Source organism: Anas platyrhynchos, chromosome 5 (assembly GCF_047663525.1).
Source record: "Anas platyrhynchos isolate ZD024472 breed Pekin duck chromosome 5, IASCAAS_PekinDuck_T2T, whole genome shotgun sequence".
In the NCBI taxonomy this organism is placed as follows: Eukaryota; Metazoa; Chordata; class Aves; order Anseriformes; family Anatidae; genus Anas; species Anas platyrhynchos.
In genome coordinates, this window is record NC_092591.1 from 48,970,862 (window position 1) to 48,989,797 (window position 18,936).

An 18,936-nucleotide genomic window follows, 5' to 3' on the forward strand; every position below is an offset into this window, starting at 1 on the left:
AATCAAAACAAAACTTCCTGGAATGAAAGTTTTAGAAAATATAAATAAAAAAGAAGACTAGACAAATATGGGTTCTCTACTAGCACTTCCCAGTTTCACAGGTATTACTTATCCTCGACAGAACAAGATCATCACATGTTCTGTGTTTTCCAATGTTAATTCATTATCTATCACAAAACTAGAAACAGCCAATTTTGCAATAGTTTTCTAAGAACAGCTAAAAGAAGAAGAGAGTTGAAGGAAGCAATCAAATTATTTTCTTTATATGAGGGAAAAGGAAATAGCTTGCTTTCGGTGTTTATAACTGAACACTGTAACTGTGTTTATAACTGAACTGTAAACTGTTATGAAAACTAAGTTTTATTTCCAGAAAGCAATTACTATACTGGCTAACTCAAATAGACAATACCAAAAAATGAAAATTACATACTCAAAGCACTGATAAAAACAAGTTAGCACATCTTGATTTATAAGACACAACAAGTATTGTATTCTTTTTGCATATTTTTAAACTGGATCCATTAGTAATCACATTTTTTCCAGACACCAGAAGTCAGCCTTCAACAGATTTTCTTATAATCACATCTCTCTAAAATTGAAGCATTAAGAATAGAGAAAATATCAAAGGATTTCTAGAAATTTAGGCTTAAAATATCTAACTAGGGAAATCCTGTGACAAACCAAAAAAACACCACCACACTCTTCATCATTCTTTCATTTAAAGAACTCAGATGCTGAAGCACATCAGAATTAATTAGAATTGAAAAGCATCATCTTTCTCTGATACAGAGATAGCAATTTGGCAAGTATCAAAGTCATTTTTAAGTAGTATTTTTTTTTATTTAAAGAAACATAACGCTTAAAGTAAATGTAAACCTCCAATAAATTTAACCTGTACCAAAGACTCAAAATCAATACTTTTTAAAGCAGAAAATAGCTATATTAATCTATTACTTTTCCAGGCATAACATTCAATGTTCTTCTAGTACAAAACATTCATGCACACGCTAACGAGTAGCAAAAACTTCCCTTACCAGCAAGTCCCATGTGAGCTAATTTCAATCACTCTGAAGTAAAGAAGAGTCAAGTTGTTCCAACAGTGGGGAAGAATGAAAAAAATAAAACATGATTACAATTGTCCTCAACACAGCACTCAGAAAAGCTGTTAACATGGTGTAACCAAAACCCTGAAGTAGTACCTCCAGAGCACCTGGCAGGGGAGCCATTTCCAAGCCTTATTTATTGCAGCTGTGCCTGGTGGTGACTGTTAATTAGCCAAGAGGCCCAACAGCCAGCTGGGCTTCTCCCCGGGACATTAACTGCTGTGATGGTTATTGCTAGAAATTTCATTTTTACACTACTATTTCTGTTCAAGAAAGTGTTAATTCTGTTGCCCCCACTGTACAAAGGTTTTCCTTATGTAGCTATTTAACTACATTTTACCTGCAATGGTTAAAAAATATTTTTAATAACCTAGGTCTGATAAAAGATACTGCCCAATACCTGAAGATCAGACTGAGCCCATACAACAGAACATTTGAGGAGAAAGAAGAGATGAAATGTGACTAGGGCTGGTGAATCACATATCAGGTCTAAATCAAATGCCAAAGTGTCTACTGCAGGTACGGGAATATGTTCTGCACATTTTCAAAGCAACTTTGATGAAGAGCTAACACGCATCTGGTGCATTTTCTATATGTAGCAAAATCTCTATCCAGCAAAGGTCCTCAATTTATTGCCTAACAGCAGCTGAGAGACCCTTCCAGCAAATTACCAAACATCAGCTTCTGATCTCACCAGCCTCCTTTATTAGCAAGTAATAATGGAGGTATCAAGTGCACCTTCCCACATGGACTTTTTCCTAAGTAAAAAAGTAATGTTCTTCCCCATCCACTTTGATGCAGAGCACCTTTTCAAAGCTTACAATATGGAAAACATCAGAATATGGTAGCTGATAATTCATAGGTAAATTTACTAGGTAGTAATACTTAAACTTTAAAAAGAGAATAAAAAGAATCTTTACAAAATAATAGAATAAAAGTTCTTTTTAAAAAAAATCAAAAAACAAACAACAAAAAAACCCACAAACATATAGAATCTTATGCCAATCCTCTGCTCTTCAAAATCCTCAGAAATAACACTATCTCTTGTGTAAACTCTTCAGGTAGTTAAAACTTACTGAAATTTTCTACAGAGACTGTACTGAAAAAATCTTCAGGCTTGTTGGTAACAAACCTTACCTACTACATTTCACAATTTTATCTGTGATTTAGCTTAGACTAAAACAATTAACAATGTTAATTGCTATTAACAATTCCACAGTAATGTTCTTGCCTAAAAAATCCTACCTATGTTTTTCTCCTGCACCAGTTAGACTAATGAAAGATGTTATCTGTTCTCCCAGATCTTGCCTCACTGATATCTTTAAGACTCTCAGTCAAAACTGAACTTCCTCTTCCAAAAGGTCACTCTTAATTTTTTCTTTAAGAAATGCATGCTTAGTATAGTAAATCAGCATTGGTTAGCTTTACTATAATTTGTAATGAAAGAGAAGTCACAACCATTAAAAATGATTACCAACTGTGTAGAAATAAGGAGTCAAGTCATCACAACCAATAGCAAATATTAAGCAAGACAATTTTGAAAAACTGAATTGGTTAAGATCTTATACAGCCTGTTTTTAACACATCTTCAAATACGAAAAGCATAAGAAACATTTAGAACCCCCCCCCCCACACACACACACGCACTAATAATTTTTACTTCCAAAAGCTGCACTTTGTGGCAGATACAACTAGAGCGAGAAGGAACCTTGAGTGAAATCTCTGTGCATATGTATATTAGGAGAAGAGACTTGCATTAGGAGAAGAGATTCCTGAAATGAACAAAAAATTGTTTTGCTGCTGCTGTTTAGACGGGTTACCTGGCCAGCTTTCATTTTGCTCCTCCAGGAGACATTAAAAACAACTAATATGTATCAGCAGCCATTGCCATACAAGTCTGTGTATGCTATTTAATATTGGTAATTCAGACTGTCAAGCAATCGAAGTATCACGCAACAGTGTTTTCTTTCAGTTTATTTAATGTTATGGGAAATTTTATAAGAAGGAAAGATACCCAGACATGGATCCTCAACTGATAATACCGTGAAAAAGCTATCAGTGAAGGCTTAGAAAACATGTGGACCCAGAGGAGAGACTAGCTGTATCACAGCAGAGTAGTGAAATATTAAAACAAGTATTTACAATCCAAATATTAATCTTTAAAGGTTCTCTTCTCCATTTTTTTTTTTTTCTCCTCAGGTGTACTGTATTAATCATGAGCCCAGCATATGTATCAGGTCCAAAGAGGACACTTTCAATATACCAGCACAAGAAATCAGTCCCTTAGACCAGTGAGAAAGTCTGCAGTGATGAAGACTTACTCTAGCTAGAGGAGAATGAGGTTAGGGATTGAACATACACAGGTCTTTGGGATCTGATGGTATGTGTGCATGAGTGCTGAAGGAGTTGGCTGCTGTCACTGCAAGACCATTCCCCATTATCTGTGAAAGGTCACAGGGGCTAGGGGAAGGTTCCTGAGGACCGGCATAAAAAAATGTCATTCATACCTCCAAAAAGAGCAAGAAGGAAGATTGAAAGAAATACAAACTGGTCTGCCTCACCTTTATTCTCAGAAAGTGGAAGGAACAGTCCTGGAAACCATTTGCAAACACATTAGGAAAAGAAAATGATTTAGAGTAGCCAGCATTGACTTATGAAGGGGAAATGATGCCTGACTAACCTGACAGCCTTCTATGATGAAATGACTAGCATGATGGATGGGAGAAGAGAAGCTAATGTTGCTCATCTTCACTTTACCAAAGCTTTTGACACTTCTTCCTATAACATCCTCATTGGCAAACTGATGAAGTACGGCCTAGATAAGTGGTCAGAGAGATAGATTGAAAACTGACTGAGCTGTTGGACTTAAAGAGTTGGGATCAGCATTAAAAGCTCCAGCTGGAGGTCAGTTACTAGCAGTGTTCTGCAGGTGATGAAAAAATGGAAGGACTGATTGATACAAGTGGTTGTGCTGCTACTCAAAGGATCCTTGACAGGCTGAAGAAATGGTCGTATAGGAATCTCTTGAAGTTCATCAAGGGTAGGTGCCAAGTACTGCATTGAGGGATGAACAACTGCGGGCCCCAGTATGTGGCTGGCCAGCTGGGAAAAAAACACTGCACAGCAGAAGCATGGGGTCGTGGTGGACATCATAATGAAGGTGGGTCAGCAGTGCATCCTTGCGGCAATGAAAGCCAACAGCACCCTGTTAGGAAGAGAATTGCCAGCAGGTGGAGAGACAGTATCTTTCACCTATACTCAGCATGGGTGAGACACACCAGTGCTGGGTCCAGTTCTGGGTTCCCCAGTGAAAGAAAGAGATGAACATACAGGAGGTAGACCAATGATGGGATACAAAGATGATTAAAGGAGTGGAATTTCTGTCATATGAGGATAGGCTGAGAGAGCTGGGACTAGTTAGCCTTAGGGAAGTAGAGGTGGGTCTTTGTTCATAAATACTTCATAGGAGGCAGAATAAAAGAGACAGAGCTAAGCTCTTCTCAGTGGTGCCTGGTGAAAATAACTATTAGCAATAGGCACAAACCAAAATACAATAAATAAATAAATAAAACAATCCATTTAAACATATTAAAAAGTTCTTTTTACTGTGAGGGTAGTCAGACACTAGAACAGGTAGCTCAGGAAGGCTGTGGAGTCTTCATCCTTGGAGATATTCAAAAATAAACTGGATGTGGTCCTAGGCAACCTACTGTACCTGATGCTGCTTTGAGAGTCAGGCTGGATGATCTCAAGAGGTGCCTCAACAATTGCAACCAATCTCAACAACCTCAACAATTCTGTGATTCTACAAATCCTGCTTTTCACATGTGAAGAACACCTAGATGAACCCTTCTCAGCACAACTTCCCCTTTCCAAAATCACACCCTCTTGTCTACATTTAGAGTTCCTCTCTTCGCTAACATTTCCAGCACTGCCACTGAATCCTCTCATCTTTAAATACCTCTAGTTAATTTAATTTTCAGCCTGGCTTACATTGGCACATATTTTAAAGGTGAAGGCATCTTCAAAAGAAACACTGTTTAAGAATAAAAGGAGCATTGGAGACACATTCTCTTACCAGTTCATGGAGGGAATAGTATTATACCATCTGTAATCATATCAAGTGAAAGGGATGGAACACTATGTGCTTCACCAAAATAGCTGCAAATAATGATGCTATTCTCCAGATTCTATCAGCTATTATTTTTTAACATCCAGCTGTAGACTTATACTAGGATAAATTTTTATAGTTACCTACCTACCAAGCTCTACTATAACAACAGGTCTATACATGATTAGCTGCCAGTACAAATAACTCCCTGGAGATACTTGCAATAATCTCAGTTACCTGGCCATGGGGTCATGTATCATGTTTCCACTACCACATCCTATATAGGTAGAAGGTTGCTATGGCTCCACATGGCAGAGTACTCACATATTTGGATGAACTTTGGATGTTAGAATTACAGTAATTACTTTAGCCATTCACTGGCTGTAATATTAATGTCTAATTAGACACCTGATAGAACAAATCATATAAAGATGGTAACGGATGTGTGTCACACTTCCTGGCACATGTGCACTGAAATGTTGTTCACATTTTCAACTCTCTTTTACTAGTCAATAATATAGTATTGACAATAACATTTATCAAGAGCCTATCACTATGATCACTGTAACAATAGAAAGAAAAGCCATATAGATAGACAGAGTTAAAGATTGTATTTGTCATAATCCTTGTCAGTCAGACAACTCTAGGGGATCAGAAGGCTTTATTGTGTCAGAGTAACCCACTTGCCCCACCTTGAGGCTGGTTGTATGGAAATACCACAATGTTGTACTCAAACTGCTTCAGGATGTCTATCAAATGTCTATAAATTCAGTTCATTGCAAAAAGAAGAATGCTTAAGGAAAAGATGAATACCAGGTTTCCCATTGCTCTGTGAACAACTGCTGTTTGGCACATCCCATATAATGGGGGTGCACGTGAACACTGATGAGGCACTGCCTGTGGCACAGTTTCAAACAGATCAAGTCCTGTGATATGGCACTAGAAGCACAAGATGCCTTGCCACATGGAGTAGTCAACAAGTGTGCAATGCCTTGCGTATGCAACTGCTTAGAATAGTTGCAGGATTGCCCAGCATAACATCTGAATTGCATGATACTGAAGCCTCTGACTTTCTATTTATAAAACTAGAAACAGATCTTGTTTCTTTCCCTATCCCTAGCACCTCTTTCTGTTCACAATACAGTGACAAAACAGACACAGCATAGTTCACTGTTGCCCATCTTTCTGCAGACATCTGTTTCACAAAGAGAATGCCTGTGATTTTGAATGAAAATAGGAGATTTAAAACTTACTTATAGATCATTTACAGATCATAGTATTCCAGTCAGAAACAGAAAGGAAAAGGCTGAGGGGTAATGAGAGAAGATACATTTAAGTTAAGTCGCTCTGTTTCTGTCCACGTTTTGAGGTTGCCCTACACTAAATGGTCAATAGCGCCTACCCTGTCTTACACCAGACACTCTCCAATGCCTGGAGTTTTCTCTCTCCCACCCTGGCTAACATGCCGTGTGTGGCCTAGGGAGGCTGTCAGAGTGACAGGACCATGAAAAGTTGTCTTCTGCAGTTAGGAAGCTTGGAGACAGGGGTGGATAGGAAACACATGTGAAAGCATCAATGGGAACAGAGAGAAGGAGCAATGATTATCACTTCACCACAAAGATTTGCTACATACTACATACATGTAGTTTATATAAATTGCATTCCCGCATGTTGCTGACATTGGTTCCATAGGATGTATGTGGGTGGAATGGGGGTTGTACCCAGGGAGCGCTGTTTTTTCTGATCTGTACAGAAAAGTTTCCAAGCAGGCATATGCATGCATGGAAACGTATGTGCACTTCTCAGAGACACTTCTTGCCAGAAGGTGCATACTACTGTGTCTAGTGCAGTCACATTCTCTCCTTTTAGCTTGCAGTGATCAAAACTGTAATGTCACTAAATACAGCCCAGGAAGCTGTAAAGTTTAGATCTCTCATTCCTTTCTGTGGTTCTTGTCTCCTCTTTGGTATCAGCCACCTTAGTGTTGCACTGCCTAGGCCCCAAGACTAGCTAACCTGAGCATGAAAGAGTGGTCAGCATCTTCTAGGATCTTCTAAAATGGTTGTGAGGAACAGAAGCTGACAAATTTCCTTCATTACATTTCTTCCCACAAATTATCTTTTTTTTCTGCCTATCTTTATTCCAAGCTAACCAGGAAAAGAGAATATAGTTGTCCAGCCCTCCGATGCCTGTTCATGAGGTGCTGTGCAGCCACCTTGCAACTGATGATCTTGAAAAGAGGGCATGTAGTACTCATATATACTAAATCACACAAGCTCTTTAACTCATGTTGCAGAAATTCACATATATGCTGCTTTCACTTTCTTAAATTTAAAATGGCACTGCTTACCACGACTGACAGCAATCAGAAGTGTCAGCTTCTTTACAGCCTGTGAACAGATTATTAGCCTGGTGGTGCTGGAAGGAACACCCCCATTCTAGACCATCTCCAGGCATACCAGAGCTATGCCTGAGTCTTCCCATGAAGTCAAGCAACTCTGCTGTAATTGAGAAGGTGGCTTGGCAACCCTTCCGAGCTAGATTTGCTAACTGAGCCATGTTACTTAGGCTAGGTGTGGTGTACTCTTTAGCAGGGAGTAAGGCAGGGTATGAGGCATACAAAAGTATGATGTCTTCTGGGATGGCATTGGAGGGTAGTCAGGCAAAGGTGCACTCTTTGTGCAGCGCCCTCCACACTGTCTCTGAACTATTCTATCAGACATATCAAGGCTTTGTCAGCAAGGGACCTAGTCCAGAGAGGACTCAAGTCCAGGGAGACCTCGAGTCCAAAGAGACCTCAGGAGTGAACTGTACAGCTTAGACCATGGAAACCCAGACAAGCAGTGAGAGAGAGCTATGCAAAGGGACAGTGCAGATGTATCCAGGAAATCCTCCGCATCACAAAGGACCTAGTAGGCAAGGTAGTCATCTGGCACATGACTCAGTTTAAGTCTTGTCTAAATCTTGCATTTGAACTTGATTTCTCCCATATTCCATGGAACTCTTATAGCCATCAACTATTTACTGTTCTGGTTTGGCAGTAAGTCAATAACACATTGTGCTAGCATAGCAGCAAAGGGCAAGCCAAAGACTGACTTGTAGTTGTAGTACTGTCGCTATATTAATCATCTGAAAGATAGGAGAGAAAAGTTCAAACATGTTTCTGGAAAAAAAATAAATATCTAAATTTCAATATAATTACTAAATAGTTATCAGTAGTACATAGTCAGCATTTCCAAAATAGTTACCATAAGAATGTCTAACATGATAGAATTAGGAAAAAACAACAACAATCTTCATTTACAGAATTCTCTCCTTGCTAAGAACTTCCTCTTTTTCCATTGTGATCCTTAATTTTCTTTTATCTGATAAACTCAGATGATAGCCATTTCCAGTATTCAGTAGAAAATCTTGCCTACATGCACATAAATCTAGAATAGTCTCGTAAATTCTTCAGTTTTAGTCTTCATATAACTTAAGCACTCCAGAGAGAATATCACATAATGCCTATTTAGTACATGAATGACTGATTACCCAAAGTTAAGCCAAAATGTGAGTAAAATTGTATCTAAAATCTGTAAGGCACATGTGAAAATGCAACTCACCTAGCATAATCATTGAGAATGGCATTTTTATGAAAAATAAAACAGAAAACAAGACGTTGTGACTTTAGTAAGCCATTGAAACATGAAAGTGTCAGAGGTAACATCTTCACGTTCCTCTCTTAAAGATTCTGTAACAGTTTCAAAAAATCTTCTTATATTAATAACTTCATAATAGCACAGTAACCAGTATTTTGTGAAAAATCATCACCAATTTGTAACTGCCAGCTATTAACATTAAGAAACCATCTTCAATTAGAAGATTTAATGTCTGTATATCAAAGGAGGCATTTGTCTTTTGACAATTTTTGCTCTAGTGAGTGTACTAATGAAAACTTTCTGAATTTATATGCCAAAGTACTTTACATAAGGCATAATTCATACTTTTTCAGTATGCTGTTTCCTAGTTTCTGTGTGAATGGACAATATTTTACAATCTTATTACTATAGCTGTGATTATGCTGAATGTGTACACAATTGTGGTTTCGATTCAGCAGAAGATTATGTGTACTTCCAATCTAAAACATAAAATCATGTGAAAAAAACAGTAGGAACACAACCACGTAATAGAGTTCCAAAACCCACTGTCCATATAGTACATGCACATGTAACTTAGTTGCTAATTGTCACCATTGGTTCAAGAACTGCCTCGTCAACACAACGCCTTCATAAACAACACTGGCCAACTCCTTATATACCTAGTTCCAGTTATGACACAGGGTGGTTTATTATCATATAACCCAGGAATATTTTTCCAGCAAGGAGACCACTGACACAAGCCAATTTGTTATTGCCACTCAGGATGAAACATGCAGTGTAGGCAATGGGTAGATAATTACCAACTCCCTTTTTTTCCACCTGCGTCACTGGGAGGGCATACCTGTGACACATCATCTGTAATGGAAGTATCACAGTGCTGCATAATGTCTATATGCATAGCACATCTCAATAACTGCTCCTGAAAAAAAAAAAAAAAAAAAAAAAAAACACAGGAGAATAGTCTGCATGATTCAGTAAGAGTGGGGCTGCTGCCAGGATTATGAAGTATGGGATCCATCAGCACTCAATGAAAGGATGAATCAGAGATGTATCAGATCTTGACAAAACAATGAAATTGAATGATGAATAGAGGGTGGATGTCATAGGATAAGCCATTAGAATTGGATCACAACAAAAACCTCCTTGTTCAAATTTATTAAAATACAGGGGGATAAACACAAGTCTACTTCCTATCCTTATGAATGTTTTGCACTTAACTCTCAAGTAGAATGTAGCCTTTTACAACTACAATATATTGGTTAGAATCCCTGTGACAGGTAAGCAGAAAAAAAGAGCACAAAATCAACATAGAAGGAGATGGTAAAAAGCCTCTAGAATCTGCTGTGCAGACAGAAAACTAAGATATATCAACCATCTTTATCTTGAAACCTATTTCCAGTTTTCAGAAAAATGTATGCGAAGCAATACCAAGCAGAAGAGATATTAACACACAGTAAAAACAACCAACCAACCAAACAGAATCCCCATTCCATATCAAATTATCAACAAATGAAAAAAATGTTAACCTCTTCAGCCACATAATATGATAATTAGAGGACTATTGAAAAATAGTTGTTTTCACAGTTAGTGAATCAGAAGTAGTTGGTGGTGAAAACCTGGCTTAATTTACACAGTTGCTATCATATATTTCAACTGCCTTTTTTTTTTTTTCTTTCACTTTTCGATTATAAATCTTGAAATAAATGAAGGCAACATATTCTGTGAAAACGTGTATTCCATTGCATTGTACAAACAAAATAAAAACTGCTCTTGACCTAAACATAAATAGGAAATGGGTAGGTAGATAGAAATTCTGGTAGATCACTGCAGGTCTTTTTAGATGGTTTTAGGGTGTTTATAAATTTGGTGGTTTGTAAGTTATGTTTAGCTTAAGTTAAGCCTTAAGGAAATGTCAAGAGGAGAAAAAAAAAAAAAAAGAGGTAGTAATAGCTATAACTCTGTAGAAATGGTAAATTCACCAGTCACAGACAGAACACCAATAAGGTTCATAAAATATAGTACAAGAAAATTAGAATAAAAATTAAATGTAAGCTGTTCAGAGACAGTATGGAGAATTATCTACCTCCATTTGTTATAATACTATGAATATATCTAACATTATAAATTAGGTAACAAAGGGGTCTTCCCTGATGTTGTATTTCTCTGACACTGTACTAATGTTCATGACATCGTGCCACTGCCCTTAGTGACAGAAAATAGCAGTTCCTTTACAATTTGTAATCTGAAATTGGGGTGAGATATATTACGAGTGTGCTTGTCATCCATCAGTGTTGGTTATTTTAGATCTTACCCATTCACAGTACTAAGATATCCGTCTTTCTGTTAAAATCATAAATAGGATATTGCACATACATTTTTATTTTTTGTGCTCCATCATTGTAATTCATTTGCTATACTAAGTAGTTAATCCTTATAGCAAAGTATATTTTTAGTATTGCTTCTTTTGTCTTCCTTGAAACAAGTTCCCTAGAAATCTCTTGGTTTCCAGGTTGGGTCTAGAATCCAATACTGGGGAAATTCAGTAATGAAAGAATGGCTCATCAGAATATATATAATCTGAGGAATGTTATAGGTAAACAGAGTTTCACTTGCAACTTCACCAGCAGACTCTGCTCCAGCAACAGACATCACAACTGAGAGGGGGAAGATTTCTCTCCCACGTTTTCAGTATAACAGGAGAAAGAGATGTGACCAGGAAATTAATAATGACGGCAAAACATACATAATGTATGTGTACATATACATATGAATATAACATGCATGTATAATAATATACATATAATGACTACTATAATACATACAAAGCACTGAATAGACATTGCATGTGCATTCCCAAGGTTGTTATATTTTTAATTGTTGAGTGTTTATTTTGAAGATAATCTATCCCTTTTGCTATAATTAGATATAAACTTAGCTGAGCTGAAGATCTGCTGTTTGTTATGATACCTTCCTTTGAATATAAAAATTCATTTAGGTAACATAATCTAAGTTTCTATTTCAGCCTTTTTAAACCAAAATCTTTCCCTAGTCATTTTTGTGACAAAACAGCTTGTAACAACAGTTAATATTTATTTATTTATTTATTTATTTTCCCTACATGGTAAGTTTCCTGGCAATACAAATGTCTTGCAAACCTCTTATAAATATCTTCTACATGGCTAGCCAGGGTACAAGGGAGAATTAGTAGCTAGAAAGAAACTTACCAATATAATTAAGCTGGTAACTCAGAGTCAACCTCCAAAGAAACAACAACAGCAACAAAAACAAACAGAAAGAACACCCTAATAATCTATTACAATTTCAAGACAACTTTCACCACTTCTTATATGTCATGAAACAACCCAGTTCTGTACTGATAAGTCAAAATAATTATTATCCCTTCTAGCAACTTCTATTTTTATAGAATACATTTTAAAAACATAACTCTCCATACCTTTCAAAAGCTGGAAATTTTTAGGATTTTTTGCATTAGGATGCAAAAATTTGATCCCAATGTCTAAATGAATGCTCTAAAGACTACTACAGTTATGAAAGTATTTTGCTTTTTTTAGTGTATTAGATGCTTCCGTAATTTAAACTTAAATATTTAAGGCAATGCATTTTCTTTACAGAAAACTGTAGAAAACCTCAGAAAACAGGTAAATTTTACTTAAGAGAACTAAACGTAGAGGGAAAAACAAACAAACAAACAAACAAAACCAACCTCCCTCTTTATTTTTCATCTATCTATCTGTAGTCACAACAGTCTAGGACTTGTCCAAAGCCTTTTATTCTACTTCAGCAGAAAGTAGCCCCTGGCAGTTGTTTAAATCTTAAACAACAGCAACAACAACAACAAAAAATGGCCATTTTTGCAACCCATAATGATAAATAACTAGTCAATGTGAAAAGCTGCTTTTATCAGAATGACTCAAATGTCACCATTACACAAGACAGCTGGAGCAAAGGGTATCAGCAAGCTGCTGGCCATATGGCAGACACTGTGATGGACCAATTATTCTAGGCTAGAAGAGCTATTTTTTATTTAATATGCTACTAACACTGCTGCATTTCACTCTGACCGTGCCCCTTGCTTCAGTGAATCTCATAAGAACTGTGCAATTTTTTGTGTTCTTTCTTATTGTCAAAATTAAGATATGTAAGCAGATGGTATACAGACTTGTTCTTAGTATTCCACCCTTAGCTTCCTCTTATTATGATGCAAAATATACTGAGAATGACAGCCACTTAAAATGGAAAAAAAAAGGTTAAAATATTCACACTAAAATAAAAGCAGATTTTCAAAGGAACTGAAAGCCTACAACTCCTATCAATTCAAACAATACTAATTAGCACGTTACTACCTTAGGCTTAATTACTCCCTTCGTTCTTACTTGCAACCATCTCAAGGGGCAAACCTCATATCTTACATATATTGCTGTTATACTTCTTAAATAGGGCACCTAAAGAGACAGACACACTTATTTTCCTATAATAAAACAGATTTTTAAGCCTACATTTCTTCCCCAATTCATTGAAATTATCTTTAAAAATCTGAGTTATACTCAGCATCTGAGTTAGGTTAAAGGCAATGAAAATGAAACAGTGACCAGCTAGCTTCCATGAAATACGCTAAAGTGTATTTGTATTTTTAGGTAAAAAAAAAAAAAAAAGAGAGAGAGAAAACATATTAAAGTACAAGTGGACTGTATGCATATTAAACTCAGAAATATTATTATCTGTAATGGAGTCCTGACAGGCAGTCTCTGCTCTACAAATTTGCAACAATTACCTCCAGGTGATTCCATGGGAGACTGACCCATCAAGTCAGCACATTAGATTATTACATATGTAAAATGCTTACTGATACTCTGGCACAAAAAAAAATAATAATCACACATATGTTTGTCACATGCAAGGTCAGTCTTTTGATATATCTCCGCTTATACAGACTCACATTTTCACAATTTACTTAAACAAAAAAGAAACCAGTCCAGCTTTATTCAAACATCTAGATGTTATTCAGATGTCTATCGTAAGTCCCTCAGGTTTAAAAATGTTTGGCTTGGTGACTAGATCATGTATAGAGAATTTCTTACTACTTGCTTTTTGGTTTCAAAGACAGTCACATTTTCTCACTTCACATTTTATAAATGCTACATACCTTCCTCTTCATCCCTCCTTGTTTTCTAGTGTCCACATGATCACAGCAAATCTGACTTTCTTGTTGCCATTCCACTGTCTGATTTGGTTATTTTTTTCCCCCATAAGCTTCACGTGATCATATTGTTGTCTGTTCCAGTCGTAGCCATGATACTATATTCAGAGGAAAATTCAGAAATCATCACTATCAAGAATTATATGTGACCAGATAGCAAATCTTAATATTGTTTTAGTACCCAAATTAACTGAAAGTTGAGGTATGAACTACACCTACAGCCATCATTACTGGTGTTGTTCACCTCACAACATAAATGTCAGTCATGCACTCAAAATGCCACTAATGTGGATTTTTTTTTATTTTTATTTTTTAAATTTGAGTGCTCAGATGATAAAGCAGTGTTGAGAGTACAAGTCTTATATGCAGCCTCTTTCATTCAGTACACATTCCGTAGGCCTTTAACAAAGCATTTATCAAGTACACCTTCCCACTTGCAGTGTGCAATTCTAAGATTTAATCTGAAATATTACACTGATATTTTTCAACCCAGCATCCAACTGTTCCTTCTTCTGCTTGTGCATCATACAATATAACATATAATGGCATAAAAACTCTGTTCATACATCCAAGTAGCAGCTTCAATTTGTTTTTTGTTGGTGGTGTTACTGTTGGTGATTTGTTGTTGTTGGCACAGTAATGAATTGTACAAATAATCTCTGTATACCAGTCTAGAGACATACTGATGCATTTAGCTATGGACATATAACCAATATTTTCAAAACCATGTGTCTAATTTTCACTGACACTGAAATAGTCTGATTTTTGAGTGCAGCTCAGCAACCAACATTTTAAGTTGCTTTTAAGTTCCTGAAAATGCAATTGGTTTGAAAAAAACAGTTCATTTAGGATTCTAAAATATGGTCTATTTGTATTATAGCAATGCAGATAGTAAGTTTCTAAAATTTAGGAGCAGCACAAGGCCCAGGAGCTCCAAGTTGACTACCACTAGATACACCTAGGTGTATCAACTGATCAACTTTTTATGGAACCATGATCTTTAAGTACACCTTATTAGTTGGCACCTATCCTGAAGGTCTTAGGGTTGAAACCAACAAGAAAAACAAGAAAATGACAAATATAGGTACAGAAAAATTAACCCACATTTTCTGAACCTTTCTTTCACAAGGAAACACAATTTTGGCAGGAAAAAGCACATCAGACTATTTTATGCAATGTAGCAACCAAATGAGGCCAAAGATTCCATGTCCACTTTGACTTCCTCCATGTTATTTGCTTACTTATATATACATAAAAGTGTGTTTTGTTACTTTTTTTTTTTTTTTTTTTTTTTTTTTTTTTTGCAGTCTTTGTACAGACCACTTTTGATGTTCTATTAAACATCACTGGATCATCATCGGTCCTCAGATTAGTACAAATAACACTGAGCTAACTTGCAGAATTATATACAGAAATCTGAACATAAGTTCTTCATTGTTAGTCCAGTCTCTTAAACAGACAATCACTCCTTTCTTTTCCTTCTGTCTTCAAAATCTTAGCCTAATATCACCAAGATTTTGTAATGCAATGTTAATCCAGGGGTTTGAAAATGATATGTAGCTTTGAAAAAAAGGTATGGTGTACTAACTGTATGATAGTAGTTGTATATCTTCACATGCCAAACAGTAATATTGTCCTGTGGAATTTAATGATAACATTTCAATTTTATGGATAATGATAATTGAAATGATAATATTTCAGTTTTATCTCCTGAAGCCAAGATTTGGATGGTGCCACTTACATGGTCTCAATACTGTTTTGTGAATTTAAATTATATGTTATTAGCTCATCTAGAACTTATTTGTTGGTAACTACTAACTATAGTTGGCTGAATGGTATGACATTATCATGAACTCAGGAGAGCTCACTAGTTAAATAACTAATATGATGAATTTAATTAAACAATAGCATACATGTAAATGTATTTTAGCATGGCAATACTCTCAGATGTATAATAAAGGTAGGCAACTAAGGCTTATAGAATATTATAACTATTTTCTGTAGTAAATAACTATACTCATACAACAATATTTCAATTTTAGTATCTTAACCAGAATAATTCAATTTTATAAGGCCTATTGGTAAATATATCCAACTACTAGAGTTTCTTAAAACTTCCATGACATCATTGATTTTATTCTTGATGTAAAATGGTGACATGCTTGGATTTTTGGCCTACTCTTTTATTCTCTCTTACCAACAGGTATAGTATTGTTCATTGTATGAAAAATCATCTTATTTCTACAGAATTAGAACATAAAATAAAATTATATCTATTATATCAAGGTATCTTTTAGATCAAGACTCTGTATTGTAAATGCAAACATCCAGCAAGCCAATTAAGTACTTGACTAATTCAAAATACATGTGACTGTCACACTGGATGGGTGACCCATTTTAAAGTTTAAGGGCTTCTGATTTTACCAACAGAAAAAAAAACATTACATTGTCTAGCTTTAAGTCTCTTCTTATTCGGAATGAAGCATTAATGGGCAAAATCAAGTTTCAAAATATATATTTTAATAACTACTGTTAGGTAAATGCTTCATACAGTGCTGCTAACATTACAGAGAACAACTTCAGGAAAACATTCATAAGCTTACTTATTGGTGCTCTAATTTGAAAGAAAATAAAATAAAAGAAAATACATTAACAAAACAAAACCGTAGTCATATGATGTGAAATAATTTCATTAATGCGGCCTTTAGGAGTAAAAATATAAAACTGAGATATCCAAAATGTGAAATATGTGTTTGAATATCTCACCATGTGAAAAAGGCTGCATTTATTATTCTATAATTGTCTTTATTTCAGTTATTTTATTTTATTTCATTCAGTTATTTATTCAGTTATAAGCATATTGCGACTTCCATTTCAGTACTAAATACGAAACATAGCTTCTTGATAATGATGGTCAGGAATACGGCTTATGCAAATTAAGAAATTTCAAAACACGAATGCAAATGAATAAAGTTTATATATATATATATATGTATATATTTATTTATTTATATTTTTAAAAATACTTTATTCTAGGGCTGGTATGTCCACTGTCATTTACCAACTGCATGCAGTATTAAAATCTGAAGACATGCCTGCTCCAGAGACGTGAAGTTTTTATAGTCTATGAAGAATTATGAAGCAGAGGAAAAAAGAAAACCCTGTAGTTTGAACTTAAAAACGATTACTAATCTAACACACTTTTCTATCTCTGAGGTTAGTCTCTTTCTCTAGTGGTTTAAATGAAGACTTTATGGCTGAAAATTACAAATAAATGAAAAAAGGGGGGTCCTGTTTTCCTTTTCCTGTCTCTCTTCTTTTCCTAGAGGTCCACATTTTTTCTCCACTATGCACCTCAGCATCTCATTCTGTCAACTGACAGCCCAATACATGTGTTTCCCATAAAGGTTAGCTTCTACTTCCTAGATGCTTACTTTTTGCACTGATATTGTTCTCTTGGTCATTCCTTGAAGTACACCTCTACTAAAGACATTACATCTTTCAAAGTAAGTGATCACTTTAGTGTTTTCCATTAGATTGGATGGCTGAAAATATGAACTAAAAAAAGCAGCTTACAATGCAAGGTACTGAATGATAAACTTATCATCATGATAGTTTAAGTAGTAAAATGTTTTCAGACATAACTTCAAAAGCATATACACAAATTGACAGTTTACTATTCAGTCTCATATTCCAACTCTACTTCTCTCCTTATACTCTGTCTAATGTCTTAGCACCTGTCACCCAGATATTGGTTGGCCTTTAATAGCATGGACTTCATGTCTATCTAATTGCAAGTTTGACATGTAAAATTGTTTTGGGTGTGTATTGTGACTTTGTAATCAAGACTGACAACATTATCTCATGCGTTCTGTCTGCTGTACTGGTGGACACTGATTGGTTATTTTTACTTAATGTTCTCTGTTTTCTAAAATATAATAGCAATCATTTTCTTCGGTAATGGTATACACCATATCTACTCCCCAATACACTGTACTGCAAGTGAACAGTTAGTTTGTTTACAGTATATGCTCTTCTTTTACTGCTCTTTCCATGCCCTGATGCTTGCCTCAGTTGTGAAAAAAAAAGGATTGGTGGAAAACTTATTTATAGGTGTTCCCAAGGTACTGTAAATATCCCTAGGCTGTCTATCTAGAACAGGGCCCATTATTATTTCAAGTGTCAAAAATAATTTAACACTTCGCAATTGGAGTATAAATAATAAAATCAAATAGTCTAAATAGACTCTAAAGAGTCTAAAATAGTTTACCTCACAACTGGAGTATATGCACTACATTAATTTGTTTCATGATTGAAAATATATTCAGAATATCAACTATATTTTTATTATGTAAACCTAAAACACAGTCTTTATTTATTTTTTTCTGACCTTTTTCTTTATAGCACAGGTGAAGAGCATATCCAGGCCTTGTCTCTAGATAGATGGTTTGGATACTCTGAAAGATATAAGTTTGAATATCATTAGTAGAAGCAGGGAGAACTTAATTAAGTCTCCCAATCCTGCAATAAGCATTCTAGACACTAATCTGTTTCATTAAAAATTAGTATTAAAAAGAACAATCTTTGTGCTGCTCTTTTCTAATCCTTTAAAGTAAAAGTCAGAGTGGTTTCCATGCTCTGTGTTGACGGTAAATGCTCTGGCTATGTAGCAGAGGTACTCCAAGTACACCTACTCAACAGATGTAGAGAACATGGGAACATTTTTGAATCTGCCTTAATCATAAGCAGGAGGTAGGCACCAAGTCAGTCATCCAAGATGGCTGATATTTGTCGTATGAAAGGTTTAGGTGCTTATGTAACTTAATTAGCAAATCAACAGATGCTACTGACCTTTTACTCAAC

The 18,936-nt window shown here is 35.6% G+C and overlaps 1 protein-coding gene across 2 annotated transcripts in view; it reads right to left on the reverse strand.

Annotated features, from left to right (window-relative positions):
- ABTB2 (ankyrin repeat and BTB domain containing 2) overlaps positions 1–18,936 on the reverse strand; it is a 164,105-nt gene that overhangs the window by 142,364 nt on the left and 2,805 nt on the right. The window contains exons 2-3 of one of the 2 annotated variants that reach the window (XM_072039001.1): positions 18,464–18,530; positions 14,020–14,171 (exon numbers count right to left, since the gene is read on the reverse strand). Coding sequence is in view for 1 of the 2 variants with exons in the window: in XM_027458333.3 (XP_027314134.1) it covers positions 1,035–1,047 (13 nt within the window). In the remaining variant the exon portion in view is untranslated. Of the gene's footprint in view, positions 1–1,034; positions 1,191–14,019; positions 14,172–18,463; positions 18,531–18,936 lie in introns of those variants that run through there. The other variant, XM_027458333.3, reaches the window with a different exon arrangement.